Source organism: Bubalus kerabau, chromosome 14 (genome assembly GCF_029407905.1).
Source record: "Bubalus kerabau isolate K-KA32 ecotype Philippines breed swamp buffalo chromosome 14, PCC_UOA_SB_1v2, whole genome shotgun sequence".
NCBI classification, from domain to species: domain Eukaryota; kingdom Metazoa; phylum Chordata; class Mammalia; order Artiodactyla; family Bovidae; genus Bubalus; species Bubalus kerabau.
Window position 1 is genome coordinate 74,680,807 of NC_073637.1, and position 16,976 is coordinate 74,697,782.

At 40.9% G+C, this 16,976-nt stretch overlaps 1 protein-coding gene across 11 annotated transcripts in view; it reads left to right on the top strand.

The window, feature by feature from the left end:
• RUNX1T1 (RUNX1 partner transcriptional co-repressor 1) overlaps positions 1–14,836 on the top strand; it is a 152,805-nt gene extending 137,969 nt beyond the window's left edge. For 9 of the 11 annotated variants that reach the window (XM_055546689.1, XM_055546687.1, XM_055546686.1 and 6 more), the window contains one exon: positions 12,403–14,836. In XM_055546689.1, coding sequence (XP_055402664.1) covers positions 12,403–12,678 — 276 coding nt within the window. In that variant the 3' untranslated portion in view covers positions 12,679–14,836. Of the gene's footprint in view, positions 1–133; positions 263–10,163; positions 10,224–12,402 lie in introns of those variants that run through there. The other 2 variants (XM_055546693.1, XM_055546694.1) reach the window with 2 other exon arrangements.
• The last annotated feature ends 2,140 nt before the right edge of the window (positions 14,837–16,976 follow it).

A 16,976-nucleotide genomic window follows, 5' to 3' on the forward strand; every position in this document is an offset into this window, starting at 1 on the left:
ATTTCTGGCTCCATAATTCTGTGATTTTGAAAAAAAAAAAAAAAAAAAACACTAAACCTCTAAAAGCTTTGGTTTTCTCATCTCATGTGGTGGCTACAACTCTGAGGCATAATCATTTTTACTCACATTGCAGGTGAAGAGGCTCACTTGGCTAGTCACACAGCTGGGGGTTGGCAGGATCTCCACTGGGGCTCTCAGCAGACCACCCTCCTTACTTTGTTTCAGAACAATGAAATAAAGATCGTGAAGGTATTTTGGGATACAGATAAAGAAAGGCAATTTTAATCTGGTTTCCTACTTTTATTCTTAAACCACAAGATCACTTTCAAGACTTGTGGGGGATTGACCTCTTGAGGCATCAAGCCTCTTCTCAGCAAAAGTAATATAGATGTTTTCCAAGATGGAAGAGAGATTTCATTTGAATGAAGCCCAGACTCCTTCAGACTTGCCCATGAGTCTACACACACACACCCCCCCCCAAACACACACACAAAGGGTTTAATCAAGGGGGGGTTAATCTATTAGTCATAAATTAATGCTGCTAATTCCCCTGAGGAATAATGGTGTCTGAGAACAATCAAAGTTATATCTCCTACTCAACCTTAGCTTGAATTTGTAAGTAAATACTTTTCTTCCCTCTCAGGAACTGTTTATTTTTCATTTAAGACTGAGTACACAATTTGGAATCCAGCAATTATTTTCCTGCACCCTATTCTTTCCTCACATTAAAGAATGTACACCTTTTAGAAGAAATGACCTGATAAAAGTCACCCCAGCAGTGATGCTTAGAAGTCACCTCAAGTCTAGGAAATTGTAGGCCCTTTTGGAACAGAGCCAGAACAGCTCTGGTTTCCTTGGGCTTGGATAGAGTTCCCTTTCCTACTCCAACCTTACCATGGTTGGCCCCAGGATAGGGGACTGTGTTAGGTTAGGACTTCATGGCCCAGCTGATCTGCAGAGAAGGCAGTGTAGATCTACTCAGAATTCTTATCTATATTTTTATATTCAGAGAGATTTCTTGAGTTTTAGCCATTTGGCCTCAAATAAGATCCACATCCCCTTCATGGATCAGAGCCTTGACATGGCGAAAGGGCTTGTGTCACTCAGTAAAGCTAAGAACCATGCTGTGAAGGGCCTCCCAAGATGGATGGGTCCTAATGAAGAGTTCTGACCTGGTCCACTGGAGAAAGAAACAGCAACCCACTCCAGTATTCTTGCCTAGAAAACCCCATGGAGTATATGAAAAGGCAAAAAGATATAGTACTGGAAGATGAGCCTCCCAGATCATAAGGTGTCCAATATGCTACTGGGGAAGAGCAGAGAGCAATTACTAATAGCTCCAGTAAGAGTGACACAGCTGGGCCAGGGTGGAAATGACCCTCAGCTGTGGATGTGTCTGGTGGGGAAAGTAAAGTCTGATGCTGTAAAGAACAATATTGCATAGGAACCTGGAATGTGTTGTCCATGAGTCAAGGTAAATTGGATGTGGCTAAGCAGGAGATGGCAAGACTGAACCTCAAATCTTAGGAATAGATGAACTAAAATGGACAGAAAAGGGCAAATTTAATTCTTATGACAATTATATCTACTACTGTGAGCAAGAACACCTTAAAAGAAATGAAGTAGCTCTCATAGTCAATGAAAGAGTCCAAAATGCAATAATTGGGCACAGTCCCAAAAAGGACAGAATGATCTCGGTTGCTTTCCAAGGCAAACCATTCAACATCACAGTAATCCATGTCTGTGCCCCAACCACTGATGCCAAAGAAACTAAAGTTGACTGATTCTGTGAAGACCTACAACACAGCAAAAAATGATGTCCTTTTTGTCATAGGGGATTGACATGCAAGTCAGAAGTCAAGAGGTAGCCTTAATAGGCAAGTTTGGCATTACTTTGCCAACAAAGTTCTGTCTAGTCAAGGCTATGGTTTTTCCAGTGGTCATGTATGGATGTGAGAGTTGGACTGTGAAGAAAGCTGAGCACCGAAGAATTGATGCTTTTGAACTGTGGTGTTGGAGAAGACTCTTGAGAGTCCCTTGGACTGCAAAGATATCCAACCACTCCATTCTAAAGGAGATCGGTCCTGCGTGTTCTTTGGAAGGAATGATGCTAAAGCTGAAACTCCAGTACTTTGGCCACCTGATGCAAAGAGTTGACTCATTGGAAAAGACTCTGATGCAGGGAGGGATGGGAGGCAGGAGGAGAAGGGGACAACAGAGGATGAGATGGCTGGATGGCATCACTGACTCGATGGATGTGAGTCTGAGTGAACTCCGGGAGTTGGTGATGGACAGGGAGGCCTGGCATGTTGCAGTTCATGGGGTCGCAAAGAGTGGGACACAACTGAGCAACTGAACTGAACTGAACTTGGCCTTGGAGTGCAAAGTGAAACAGGGCAAAGGCTAACAGAGTTTTGTCAAGAGAACATGCTAGTCATAGCAAACACCCTTTTCCAACAGCACAATTTGACTCTACACATGGACCTCACCAGATGGTCAATACAAAAATCAGATTGATTATGTTCTTTGCAGCCAAAGATGGAGAAGCTCTATAGAGTTAGCAAAATTAAGACTTGGAGCTGACTGTGGCTCAGATCATGAGCTCCTTACTACAAAATTCAGGCTTAAATTGAAGTAAGGAAAAACCATCAGGTCATTCAGATATGACCTAAATCAAATCCTTTTTGATTATACAGTGTAGGTGATGAATAATTCAGGGGATTAGATCTGGTAGACAGAATGTCTGAAGAACTATGGACAGAGGTTCATAAGACTGCTCAGGAGGCAGTGACCAAAATTATCCCAAAGAAAAAGAAATGCAAGAAGGCAAAGTGGTTGTCTGAGGAGGCTTAATGATAACTAAGGAAAGAAGCGAAGCAAAAGGCACAGGAGAAAGGGAAAGATATACCCAACTGAACACAGAGTTCCAGAGAATAGCAAGGAGAGATAAGAAGGCCTTTTAAAAATGAACAATGCAAAGAAATAGAGGAAAGCAATAGACTGGGCAAGACTAGAGAGGTCTTCAAGAAAATTGGAGATATCAAGGGAACATTTCATGCAAGGACGGACATGACAAAAGACAGAAACCATAAGGACCCAACAGAAGCAGAAGAGATTAAGAAGAGGTGGCAAGAATACATAGTGGAACTATACAAGAAAGGTCTTAATGATCCAGATAATCACAATGGTGTGATCACTCACCAAGAGCCAGACATCCTGGAGTGTGAAGTCAAGTGGGCCTTAGAAAGCATTGCTACAAACAAAGCTAGTGGAGGTGATGAAATTCCAGCTGAGGTATTTCAAATCCTAAAAGATGATACTGTTAAAGTGCTGCACTCAGTATGTCAGCAAATGTGGAAAACTCAGCAGTGGCCACAAGACTGGAAAAGGTCAGTTTTCATTCCAGTCCCAAAGAAGGGCAATGCCAAAGAATGCTCAAACTGCTGTACAATTATGCTCATTTCACATGCTACCAATGTCATGCTCAAAATCCTCTAAGCCAGGCTTTAGCAGTATGTCAACTGAGAACTTCCAGATGTACAGACTGGGTTTCGAAGAGGCAAAGGAACTGGGAATCAAATTGCCAACCTTGGCTGGATCATGGAGAAAGCAAGTGAGTTCCAGAGAAACATCTACTTCTGCTTCATTGACTATGTGAAAGCCTTTAATGTGTGGATCACAACAACTTGTGGAAAATTCTTAAAGAGATGGGAATACCAGACCACTTTACCTGTCTTCTGAGAAACCTGTATGCGGGTGAAGAAGCAACAGTTAGAACCTTACATAGAACAACTGACTGGTTCAGAGTTGGGAAAGGAGTACATCAAGGCTGTACATTGTCACTCTACTCATTTAACTTATATGCAGAGTACATCATGCAAAATGCTTGGCTGGATGAAGCACAAACTGGAATCAAGATGGCCAGGAGAAATATCAACCTCAGATATGCAGACGATACAACTGTAATGACAGAAAGTGAAGAGGAACCAAAGAGCCACTTGATGAAGGTGAGAGAGTGAAAAAGCTGGCTTGAAACTCGCCATTTAAAAAATGAAGGTCATGGCATGTAGTCCGACCACTTCTTGGCAAATAGAAGGGGGGAAAGTGGAAGCAGTAACAGATTTTATTTTCATGGGCTCCAAAATCACTTCAGATGGTGACCGCATCCATGAAATTAAGACACTTGCTGCTTGGAAAGCTATTACCAACCTAGATAGCATATTAAAAAGCAGGTTCATATAGTCAAAGACAGAGTTTTTCCAGTAGTCATGTATGGATGTGAGAGTTGGAGCATAAAGAATTGAGCACCAAAGAATTGATGCTTTTAAATTGTAGTGCTGGGAAAAACTCTTGAAAGTTCCTTGGACTGCAGGGAGATCAAAGCAGTCAATCTTATAGGAAATCAACCCTAAATATTTATTAGAAAGACTATTCCTGAAGCTTAACTACAGTACTTTGGCCACCTAATGTGAGGAGTCGACTCATTGGAAAATACCCTGATGCTGGGAGAGATTGAAGTCAAAAGCAGAGGATGAGAGCAGACAATGAGATGGTTGGATAGTGTCACGGACTCGATGGACATGAATTTGAGCAAGCCCTGTGAGATAGTGGAGGACAGAGGAACTTGGTGTCCTACAATCCATGGTGTCACAAAGAATTGGACACAACTTAGAGACTGAACAACAGCAACAAAGATCCATATAGCACAGTGCTCCAGAAATTTTCTGGATTGTTCTTTATTTGTTGAAATTAATAATTGGTCTAGCCATCATAGCAATTGATTGAAATTTGTATATATTCCCATTAAATGTAGGATCCATTGATTTTTCAATCTGTACCCAGAAATGAATTGATATTCGTTTAAAAACTCGTGTTTGTGACCTGTTATTTGATACATATTGCTCTAAATTATATTCATTTATGTGTTTATTCTTTCAATAACAAATTATTGAGCTTTAATTATATGACAGGGATAGCACCAGGCACTGAAGGTACACAGGTCCCTACCTTTGTGTTCATTATAATTCATTAGAAGAGTCAGATCACTAAATTATGAGTCTTCATAGACTTTAGTGCAAAGGCTTCTGGAAAGAAGTTTCGTTTCATCTGATACTTAAGGGTAAGTCAGCAGCTATTCTGTAGCTACCCTCCACACACTGTCCACGCCACCCCCATACTGCCTCATCAGTTCTCTAATTTCACTTTGGTTTATAGACTAGTAATAGTTATCACCAACCATAGGAAAGTTACTGGACTGCTTAGACAGACACAAGCAAATGACATTTTCTGTACTTTATCTCTTTAAGTGTATTACATGTTTCATCAAGAATGTAAAGCCAGAATTAGCATAAAATCAAAAGAAAGGAAATTCATTGAATCTGGCCATCTTCAACAGTTTTATTTTTTTCTATATTCACTTCTAGTTCCTATCTGTAAACATATATAGTCTTTTTTTTTCCGGTGAATATTGTTAGATTAGAACTATTTCAAAAGGAACATGCTGCAGCTTTTCTTTGAGACCCATAACTTTTTCTAATTCAGGGATTCAAAGGACATGATTGGAATTGAGCCTCAAAGAGAGAGTCAATAATTGTGCTGTTCCAGTAGTTAGTTTGTGTTGAAGCTATTAAAGTGTTATTTCACCACAGACTGAAGCAGTCTTTATTCATATTCCTAGGTAGGTGCAGAAATACACATGCTTATATTGGGTGGTTTTGAGGCACTTAAGTAGAAACACTGATTGAACCTTCAGACTCTGTTTCCAGAACTTTCTGAGCCCTAATATTGTAAACAGGTCAATCTGAGAGGTTCATCTTTATTACCCCCTCTAGAATTCATGGAGCCCTCCCCAGTGGATCCTGTGCAGTGCGGCCCAGCCTCTGGGAATGGCCCCAGTGGACTCTGTAGCATGTAGCCACCACAAAGTCTCCCAACATGCCTCCTGGAAAAGCCCTCACATTCTGATCAGCCCTGTTGATCCCCAGAAGAATCTGGAGCTTTCATAGTAGGAGCTGATTCTATGTTAACTCAAGATTTTTGCTTATCTGTTTCATTTACTAAAAGGCTGGCTATCTGAATCCATAGATGTTCATGGTGTAGTGGCTGGTCCATTGGGCCCGGAATGATCTGGAGTGATTCATCTCTTGGAACTTTGGTTTTCTCATCTATAAAACTGGGATAATGTTTCTGTGACTTATCTAGGAAAGTGGATAAGAGATAAAAGTAAGATAAGTTGAAATATTTTTTATAAAATTCACCTTACAAATGAGCAGTGTGAATACGTAAGAGAGAGACCAAAAAAATCAATTAAGAAGCTATTGTAACAGGAATAGGAAGAATTGGAGAAGAAAATGGCAACCCACTCCAGAGTTCTTGCCTGGAGAATCCCAGGGACAGTGGAGCCTGGTGGGCTGCCGTCTATGGGGTCACACAGACTCGGACAAGCCTGAAGCAACTTAGCAGTAACAGGAAGGGCAGGGAAGGAATTTCAATAATAATTGTGAGATTGGAAAGGAAGGGAGATCAGGGGACAAGCAAGGTCTGTCGGGTTTGGCTCTGAGAGGTTGTTGGGGAGTTTCCAATGAGATGACAAGGTCTTGGGCCTGATTGTTGCCAGTGACTGAAAAGGACCACGCCAGGGAGTCGAGTTTAGGGATTACTGACTCAGATAACAGGGGAGCATCCTGGTAGTGCTACAGAACAGGCATTTGAAAGGAAGAGAAGCTCACGAAGGAAATGAGGCTGGAAGATGATTTAAGAGTCATTTTCTTATAGCTAATAGTTAGAACCATGACTGAAAGGGAACGCGTAGGGAGGAAAGTATATTTCTTTTCTTTATGCCGACTTCCCTCCTTGCCAAATATTTAGGGGGACATAAAAAAATAGAAGGCAGAGAGGTTATAGTATAAGAAACAGAATTTTTGTTATCTCAAAGCCAAAGTTAGAGAGACGTGCCACAAGGAAAATTGTTTTTTAATTAAAAAAAATTTTTTTTGTCTGTGCCACATGGCATGTGGAATCTTGGTTCCCCAACCAAGGATGGAACCCAGGCTTCTTGCTTTGGGAGCATGGAGTCTTAGTCACTGGACTGCAAGAAAGTCCCAGTGATGGATATTATCTTTAAAAAGGAGGGATGGGGAAATGGTCAGTAGTAATCTTCAGAAGATCTGAGGGAAGTGAGGAAGGAGAAAAAGTAAGTGGCCACTAATGGCATATTAGTGGAAGTAGGGACACGTTCTGCCTGTGTAGCTGTCAGTGTCCCTCAAGGGGAGGCACAGGACCATGAGCTTTCTGATTGTAAAGGCTGTACCATGCCAAGATGTATGTAGTGCTAAAAGGAGGAGGTGGTATTAGTTCCTGCCATTTATTCAGGATCCACTGAGCATCTGGACCCCTTAGTTAGCACTGATATAGTCCTGAATAATCCTATAGTTATCCTTCCTACTTTATAGGTACTGCTACTCTAGGAGGTTAAGTACTTTGCCTGTGGTTCTAAAGCCACTAAGTGACATAGCTGGAAGTGAAAAACCAAGAAGGAGGTACTCTGAAGCCACTCAAAATTGGAAGCCATTTCCATTACATACCGTGAAAATACTTTTTCTTTGGTTGCAACTTCCTTGTCCAACGTCTGTCAACGTTTACGGTTGCAGAGCCCTTCTAACATTATTCCTGCCAAAACAGGTTATGAGAAAGATCTGCAGTGGGCAAAGTGTGGCATTTTAGAAAGAGTGGTTTGCAGTCCAAAGGCATGATGAATCAAACCTTGCCTGTGCAATTTCAGAGATATGGAAGTTATTTGCTGTAAAAAGTTACTTAGATTTTGGGAATTTCAGTTATAATCATTCTGCTTTATTCTTTGGGCATCACTTGTGTGCAAGGTTTTTTGGGGGGGGTTTGGTTTTGTTTTGTTTTGTTTTGAGAATTATAGGTGGATAAGAGCTGCAGAAACTTCTTAGGAGAAAATGTTTTGTTTCTTGTAAAAGGAATTTCCAGTGGTAAGAACCAGAAAAGCTATTGCTAGTACGACAGAAAGACCATTCTCTCTGTATCTAAAACAACCAGATGAAGGAAATAATTTTGTTCATAGGGACAAAAAGAATTGTTGATATGAGACAAGTGTCAGCAGTCTTTGACATGCAGCACTGGCACCAAAAGCTTCAGTTCATCGTTTCCACGTCCGTATGTAGTGTCGGTATGTTTATAAAGGGAGGGCTGTGTTCTGCCTCCTATTCTTCATCTGAGCCCTAGCCTAGCTTTGGAAAGCGGCTGATTCTCATGATAGGGAGGAAAAATATTCCTTATGCTGAAAAAAGAATGATATTATCACAAATAAAGGAAGACTATAAAGTGCCATGGACTTTGGGAACAAAATTTGCTATGAAATGGTATTCTTGAGACGTCAATACTATTGTGGTAATTGTCACCAGAATCATTGCTTAAAAGACTGAAAGCAAAGCTCATTTATCTGAAAAATCAATGAAGAAAATAAGCAACTATTAGGAAGTACTAGCTTGAATATGAAAAGCACAAATTGAAAAACGTAGTTAGATGAAGCCATTGACCACCTTAACACCCTGCCTTTATGGATATACCCCTGGCTATCATGCACAATTTGCAGTTTTCCACCTTTGTGAATGATGGAAAGCTTAGAAACTAAAAATGATTCAAATTAGCATACTCATAAGATTCTGCACTCACAAGTACTGATAAGATCCATGGTTCCCAGAAGTGATGGTTGAGAGACCAAGTGCCCCTGGTCAGGCATCAATCTTAGAGGTATGGATTGCTGCTGTTGCTGCTGCTAAGTCGCTCAGTCGTGTCCGACTCTTCGCGACCCCATGGACTGCAGCCTACCAGGCTCCTCCGCCCATGGGATTTTCCAGGCAAGAGTACTGGAGTGGGGTGCCATTGCCTTCTCCGCAAGAATACTGGAGTGGGTTGCCATTTCCTTCTCCAATGCATGAAAGCGAAAAGTGAAAGTGAAGTCGCTCAGTTGTGTCCGACTCTTCATGACCCCATGGACTGCAGCCTACCAGGCTCCTCCATCCATGGGATTTTCCAGGCAAGAGTACTGGAGTGGGGTGCCACTGCCTTCTCTGACAGGTATGGATTAGCTAACAGGAAATTTGGCAGAGCCACCCAGAAGGAATTAGTGGAAATTGCTTTGCCTGTTTTCTAATAACTTTATTTTTAAAATATTTTTTATTTATTTGACTGTGCTGAGTCTTAGTTGCAGCACACGGATTTTCAGTTTTCACTGTGGCATGCAAAAACTCTTTGTTCTCAGCAGGCAGCAGGGAACTCTGTTTCATGTGGGATCCAGTTCCCTGACCAGGAACTGAACCTGGCCCCCTGCATTGGGAGCACATAGTCTTAGCCAGTGGACCGCCAGGGAAGTCCCTCTAATGAACTGTTAAAAAGGAATCTGCACTTTGGAGTTTCCCATTTGTTGAACACTTGAGCTAAAGTTCCCTACACATTCACTGCAATGCATTGTCAAGAGCAATAAAAAATAGGCAGGTTTTTTTTTTTTTTCCCCACCAGCTTATTTGAATTACTCTTTGTTGCACCTTTCTAAAGTCGTAGGTGGTTTTTTGTCTCAGTAGTGGGTGGTAAATGAATGGGATTGAACAACTTCAGAATGGACTGGAGGTAAAACTAAAGCCCTTGAATCCTGGATTAGAATCCAGAGATGCTCAGCAAAAAAGTCTCGTTTCCCAGCAGCTTTATAATCCAAAACATCTGTTTCTATATTTGGCATTATTCCACTTTTTTATTCTTAAAATTGTTCCCATCTTTCAAAACACTTTAAAAAATAAAGAAGTCCCCATTCTGTCTCCTTTTTCCATTCCCCCACACATGCATTTGTAATTACCTGGTTTAGTCTGTGTGTTTAATCAACTTAAATTGAGACAGTTCCCTACATCTGATTCCAATCTGAAGGAGCCATTGAGAACCGGGCAGTTACTGCCTTGGGTCTGCCAAGATGTGACTCTGCCAGGAAGTGGATAGGACTTACACCAGGGTATTTCCTAAAGAAGCCACTTGACTCAGATTAGATGTTTAATTTCCTTAAAATATTGTTTTGGATCTAAGTCTGTGTTCTCTAGTTGGGATTTTCTGATGTAATTTAGGAATTTCACTTATTTCTGAGTTTGTTCCAGGATCCAGCTGGCATTATTCGAAATGCCTACAGCTCAAGGAAGTAAACCACCCTGAGTGCTGAGTGTCATACCTCGCTGCTCTGGAGGATGGACAGGCCCATGTTTGTTCAGGTCTTTGTGGCACCATTGTCCATGCAATAAGATTGAGTTAATTTTGAGAAAGAAGGGCTTCTGGTTATGGTCATGAAGCCTCTGATCAGAGGTACATATTTTTTGAGATATTTTCCCGGGAAAATTAAACTGCAGTAGAAAAAAATTACTTTGTTCTGGTATTGACTATTAATTGTAATTCCATTTTTATTTATAACATTAGCATTTTAGACTTCTAGATTTCCTTAGCTATGTTCACTTGAAACACCTGCTACTGGCCCGACTTTGAGATCTTGAAGTTTCTATTTCTTCCTCTTCATTGGGCTGTCATTTCTGAGTGTAAAGAAATATGAACACAGGACTGAGCTCTTTCTAAAAGTTTTATGCTATCGTTCTTGAGTTTATAGGCTTCAAGGACTTGAAAGACTCTAAGAGCCCTTTATTCGTTAGCCAAATTAGGATGAATGCTAAAATTTCCTTAGCATATTTTGCACAGTGGTAAAAGCACACAGTCCAGGGTGATGAGCTGACATTCTACTGGGGCATTTTAATAGGCTTATGAGCCCACCTTGGCCCAAACCACCAGCATGCTGAAAGCAAAAATAATCGCAGGAAACACAGTGGGGAGATTTTTTCCATATCCACATAGGTCAGGGCTTTAAAAAACTATATATAACAGCCACATACTTTCAGCTGGTTGGGGTTACCAGATTATAGTCAGAGGTTTGTTTGGCAAGAAAATAAAACCAAGGAAGATAAAGAATAAAACGATGAATGGTACAGAGCTAAGATTGCTTGGTACAACATTGCACAATGGATGGTCTTGCCAAAGGAGGCACAAACATTTCAAGGAGGCTTCCTGAGTTTCCCCCTCCTCCTAGAAGGGCCCTTAGGGTGCTGTCATCGTCAGCGTGCTCCCCGAAGCTCCCTCATTTCCCGGGGTCTTCCCAGGCAGGGGCTTTTCCGTCTCTAGTGCACCTGTGCCCAGCTTCATGGTGTGTTTATCTCAGAGGCAGCCTCATTTCTGCTTTTCTCACTTCTTGGAAAGCACCCGTGGAGACTGGCAGTAGGCTTGCTAGGGTGCTAGAACGCACTAGAGTTTTTAATTTCCTCTGCTTTTCTGACTGCTCAGAGCTGCTGAGGTACAAATGAGCTTCAAAGGAACTCCATCAGCTGGAAAGCAGTATATGAAAATTGAATTGTTGTTTACCCAGTTTTAGTATTTCTGGTTTTTCAAAGCCAAATTAGGTGATCTGATTCATTGATTTCACAAATACTTATTGAGCACCTACTATATATATATGTGTATATATATCAGGTACTGGGTGCTTAGAATATATTAGAGAAAAAACAAACCAAGGATCCAGTCTTGAGGGAGCTGAAGTTAAAGGGGATTGTTTTGAGACTTTCCTACCACTTGATTTTCAGGTACAGTGAATAACTAATTGCAGTGGGAGAACTGAATGCGTGCCCCACTCTTTCTGGTCTGTGCTGGAGCAGGGAATAGAATCCTCTGTCTAGTCCATTATATTCCTTTGAATCGAATAGTTCAGTTCAGTTCAGTTGCTTAGTCGTGTCCGACTCTTTGCGACCCCATGGACTGCAGCACGCCAGACCTCCCTGTCCATCACCAACTCCCAGAGCTTGCTCAAACTCATGTCCATCGAGTCGGTGATGCCATCCAACCATCTCATCTTCTGTTGTCCCCAGAGCATTCTCATAGTTCCTTCGTGGTTCCTGTTAGTGTCTAGAAAGAAGAAGCTTCTTCCAGGACTGGTGTCTGTATCTTTCCATGATGGTATTCTCATTAGGAAAGGAAAAAATTCATTTGTAGTAATTGTTAGTATGGGTGAGTAGAAAATTTAGATGTGAAGATACTAAACCTAAAAAGAAGGAATTTTACAGTGAAAATGGAAAGAGTTTCAACCAGTTTGTGTAGATGTCTAAGAGTTTTTGAAGTCTGGGCAGTCACCACACCAAAGCCTACATCTCCAGTGTGTTCAGTGTGTACAAATCCACACATGGATTTTTCATTCTCACCGTTCTTAAAAGTAAGGGGTGGGGGCAGTGCTGCCTAGTTTCTTTCTCAGAGTTTGGCCTGGTCCAGGTGCTAATTGGAGATGTCACCCTCTTCTGCCTCCTCCCGTAGAGTTGCTGGAACTGCGGCCGTAAAGCCAGCGAGACCTGCAGCGGCTGTAACACGGCCCGATACTGTGGCTCCTTTTGCCAGCACAAAGACTGGGAGAAGCACCACCACATCTGTGGACAGACCCTGCAGGCCCAGCAGCAGGGGGACACGCCTGCCGTCAGCTCCTCCGTCACGCCCAACAGCGGGGCCGGGAGCCCCATGGACACACCACCAGCGGCCACCCCCAGGTCGACCACCCCAGGGACCCCTTCCACCATAGAGACGACACCTCGCTAGACGTGCACTCAGAACTGTCGGAGGAAAGACAACACAACCAACACGAAACCAATTCCTCATCCTCAGATGCTCAAAGTTGTTTTTTTTTTTCCTTTTTTTGTTTTGTTTTGTTTTGTTTGTTTATAGACGAACTATCCTGTTTCAGTACTTTCAGCAAGAGAGAACCTAACTGTATCTTGAGGCGATCGTAAAACAGAAGGCCAGTAACGGGTCATAATGACTTATTGTGGATAACAAAGATTTCTTTTCCTTAGAGAACTGAAAAAAGAGCAGAGAATATAACATGAAATGATAGATTTGACCTCCTCCCTGTTATTTTCCAGTAGCTGGGATTTTAAACTAGATGACCTCATTAACCGATGCTTTACCAAACAGCAAACCAAGAGATTGCTAATTGCTGTTGAAAGCAAAAATGCTAATATTAAAAGTCACAATGTTCTTTATATCCAATAATGGAAAAAAAAAAAAAAGAGGAAAACCCTCAAGGGCATGAGCATTGGCTACAGCAGTAGACATTTTAACAAGAAGATGAATGGCGTCCGTGGGTTGCTAACTGAACTTTGAAGACCCGCTACATAACGCGCAGATGTGTAGCATATTGGAAGGAAACACAGATGTTCGGGGTTTTTTTTTCCTGTTTCTGAAAAGAAATAATAATATCCAGGTCAACAGAAGGAAAAATGAAAGATGATTTTGCAGTGGGATATGTGAACACAACAGCAAGAAAAAAATGCCATAACACAAAAGGCTCCTTTATATATATATATATAATTATATATACACACACACACACAGAAGTAAGAGACTCAGCCTGCAGTTATTAGCACCCTGGCAGCTCTGACACCAGCCAGCTGCTCTAAACAACCCTCAACGTTTCTTCACTTTTGCAAGGTTCCACAGAGCAAGACATTGGGTCTATTCCAGCTCATTCATTTTATATTGAGAAATAATTTTTAAAAAAAATGGTGGCTCCAGCTCCAGCCCCTTTCTAAATTTTTTCAACCCCACCCTGTTTGGATTTTTAATTAAAAACTAGTAGTTCTCTTGGTGTTAAAACACTTCTGTCCTGTGAGGTTTCCCAATGGTGTTTTTCTTGTAAACGTGCTGGACGACTGTGAAGACGCGTTGTAGATTAACCACGTGCCCACATTTAGTCTCTTTATTCCTAGTTGGTGAGAAACCTGTATCTTTCTATGCTGCTTTTATATCTGTATGTATTAGTGGTATTTCTCTAGTAGTTAAAAAAAAAAAAGAAAAAAGAAAAAAAAAAGACTTTTTTGGTTGTCCTCAAGAAAAGAAAAGAAAAAGGCTATCTTTCGGAGCTGCTATTTCACTCTCTTATAGGATTTTTTTTCCCTGAAAACCAGCATGCTTCACGGAATGCTAACATATTGGTGTTTTGTAAGAGGGATGTACATAAATGTATTTTGCACTGTCACATGACTCCCTAGGCATGCTTTTTTTTTTTTTTTTTGAGCAAACTTTTTAAATATGCTAGATCCATTCCACCAAGTTTAGCTGTAGCATAGAGTAGTAGTGGATTTTTTTTTCTTTTCTTTTTTTTTTTTTTGATGAAAAATCATTATTAGGGACTTTTGAAAAAAATAACAAGATATCCTACTTTTAAAAAAAAAAAGACAGTGCATGTGTATCGCTGTAAGGTTGTTTAAGTATTTCTAATTTTACAAAAAAAAAAAAAAAAAAAAGATAAATCATTAGAGCTCCAAATGCTGAGGTGTAGACTGACAGCTTTAACACTGCTGAATGCCAGGTTACACAGTATTCTTACAAAAAGGGAAGTCAGCCAAAGACGATCTGATGGACCAAAATTGGAATGTTGAAAAGCACCAGTACTACTTTCCAAAATGATCAGCAGGTTAAACATGTTCAGCAAGGTATAGTGTGAATCCGTTAACCCTTCGTCGTCCAGGGTCCAGACCAGAACTGCTTGTTGGTTTTGAAACTGGTAGCCCAGAATGTGGCTGTGTGCTTTACGCAAAGTCGGCAGTGCTGCAGGCTGTGTAGACAACCAAAGTTTTCAAGGCTGGGAAGACACTACTCCACGTACATATACACACCAGGCATTTATTGAAAAAGCTAAAGTGGTCCGTTAACTTGGGTTTGGTTTTGTTTTTAAATAAAGCCTTTGGATACAGTTTTACATGGCTTTTAAATATCTGCATAGAGGTAATCCTAAATCTCTTTAGCCTAACATTATTTGCATTTCCCCCTGTATTTTCATGTACAAGTTGGCTTTAATTTTGTTCAGGTGGTGGTGGTTTTTTTTTTTTTTTTTTTATGGCTTTTTAGTTTAGAAACTTCTGATGAGCAAGTGAATCCATCTCTCCACATGTTGAAAGTCCATCTGCCGGCACACCTGCTTAAAGTGACATGAAAGCACATAACCAGGCTCTGAATGGGTTATATTTTATCATGGTGCTCCCAGAATCCTTTGACCTCACTCTGCTTTCTAGTCTGCTAATGACACTGGACAGTCCTTTCTTACAGAGCTATTATATGTTCTAGGCTACGAAGGGTTAAATAATCCCAAAAATGAGGTATGTCATACCCACACGTCTTTATTTCTAGAAGCTGTGATGTATGTGAAACAGCACTGTTATTCTTAACACTAGTGTGTAAAATAAGGATTAGTACAGTACGTCTCATTACTTTTAATTCAGGGCACCCTGAGTGAAAACAAATACAAAAAAAATCCCTAACTCTGAGCTCTATCTCGAATTCCTCTTCCTCCTTCCCCGCTTCCTCCTCCTCTTCCTCTCCTCCTGTTTTGCTACATTCTCCTCAGTGGCAAAAAGTTTCACTCTACCTCTGACAGCATGTATATTGCACCAGTAGCTAACAAAAACTGGTCTAGTCAAACCAAATGGGCACAAAAGAACCAGGATACCAAAAGTTAAGCTCATACAGCTGCAAACCATATCACTTCTTGGTAACAATGCAGACCTCATAAACCTAAAGAAGAGAAAGAAAAGAAAACTTTTGTTACTTTCCTTTTTTGCTTGTCACTTATATACAGGCTATGTGAGAGTATAATTTGTAGGTATAACACATTTAAAAAAAAAAGTTATCTTCATTGGATAGAATTGAATGGTGGTCGCTGATAGGAATAGGGCGTCCTCGATCTCTTATCTCTGTCTCTGACTCTTTTCTCTTTCTCTTTTTTCTCTGTCATGAGACTGTGTGTGACAGGGCCACCTGTCTTATTTTTTTTTTGTTTTTCTTAACTTTTTTTTTTTTTTTTTTAATGTGTAGGTGCATGTCTTGGGGATTTAAAAAAAATTTCAAGGCTGGTTTTCTTATGCAAAGCATGCCTACGTCTGGAATACTTAGGGAAAGAAAGCGACTCCATGTTGTCCGAATTCCTCAAGGGACAGAAAAAAAATTGGAGACTGTCGAAATGCAGATTTGAAGTAATTTTTTTTTAATATTATTTTGGGTTCTGCGACATTATTGTGAAAAATTAAAGTTGTTGTGCAATACTTAATTCAGACATGTACCACAAGTTAATGGTAGACTAACACTGGGGGGGCGGGGTCTAGGCATCATGCTTTTGTCAGCATACTCTTGAGCTTTGAAGTCTACTATGTCTGAACTGTGGTTTCTTGTTTATCCTTTTTTTTTCCTTAGTTGGACTGTAATGTATGGTCTGTCAACCTGTGAATCTTTAAAGTATGATTCAGGTATTGTTGTATTCTTTACTGTGTAATAAAAAAAAGTTTAAAAAAACATCTTCTCTCGCCTCCCTTATCGTCAGTGTGTGCCACTGGCTGTCCACACAGTGCCTCTGGTCTGAGTGTCTGTCTTCATCCTCCCTGGTACTAAAGCACATTGGTAGGGTTTATTCAGCCCACGGAGCATGCCTCTGTAACAGGAATTGGCTCATCTATGGTTGATGAATAGGCCATGATGTCAGAATAGTGCCAACGTCAAGGTGGTTCAGGGGGATGGTACCCAGGCAGGAGGAGTTGGAAGAATGGGAAGAGAACTGCAACCTTCCAGAGGAAAGGAGCATTTGGTTGGCTTAGTTGAGCTGCTGCGTAGGTACCTCAAGGCCTTTTGGCTGCCTTTTGACAAAATTAGAAATGAGTTGCCTGCTCCTGGTTCAACTGGGCCAGAAAGGTGCATCCCAACATTGTGAAGTTCTGACTCATAAGTGCTAGCTCCTCCTGGCAACGTGAGTGGCAGATCCACTGATGCAGAGCTTGCTTCCACCTACCTTGTTCATTACCCTCTGAAATCTGCCATCATCTCTCCTCGTCCTTTTGTATATTGTTAAA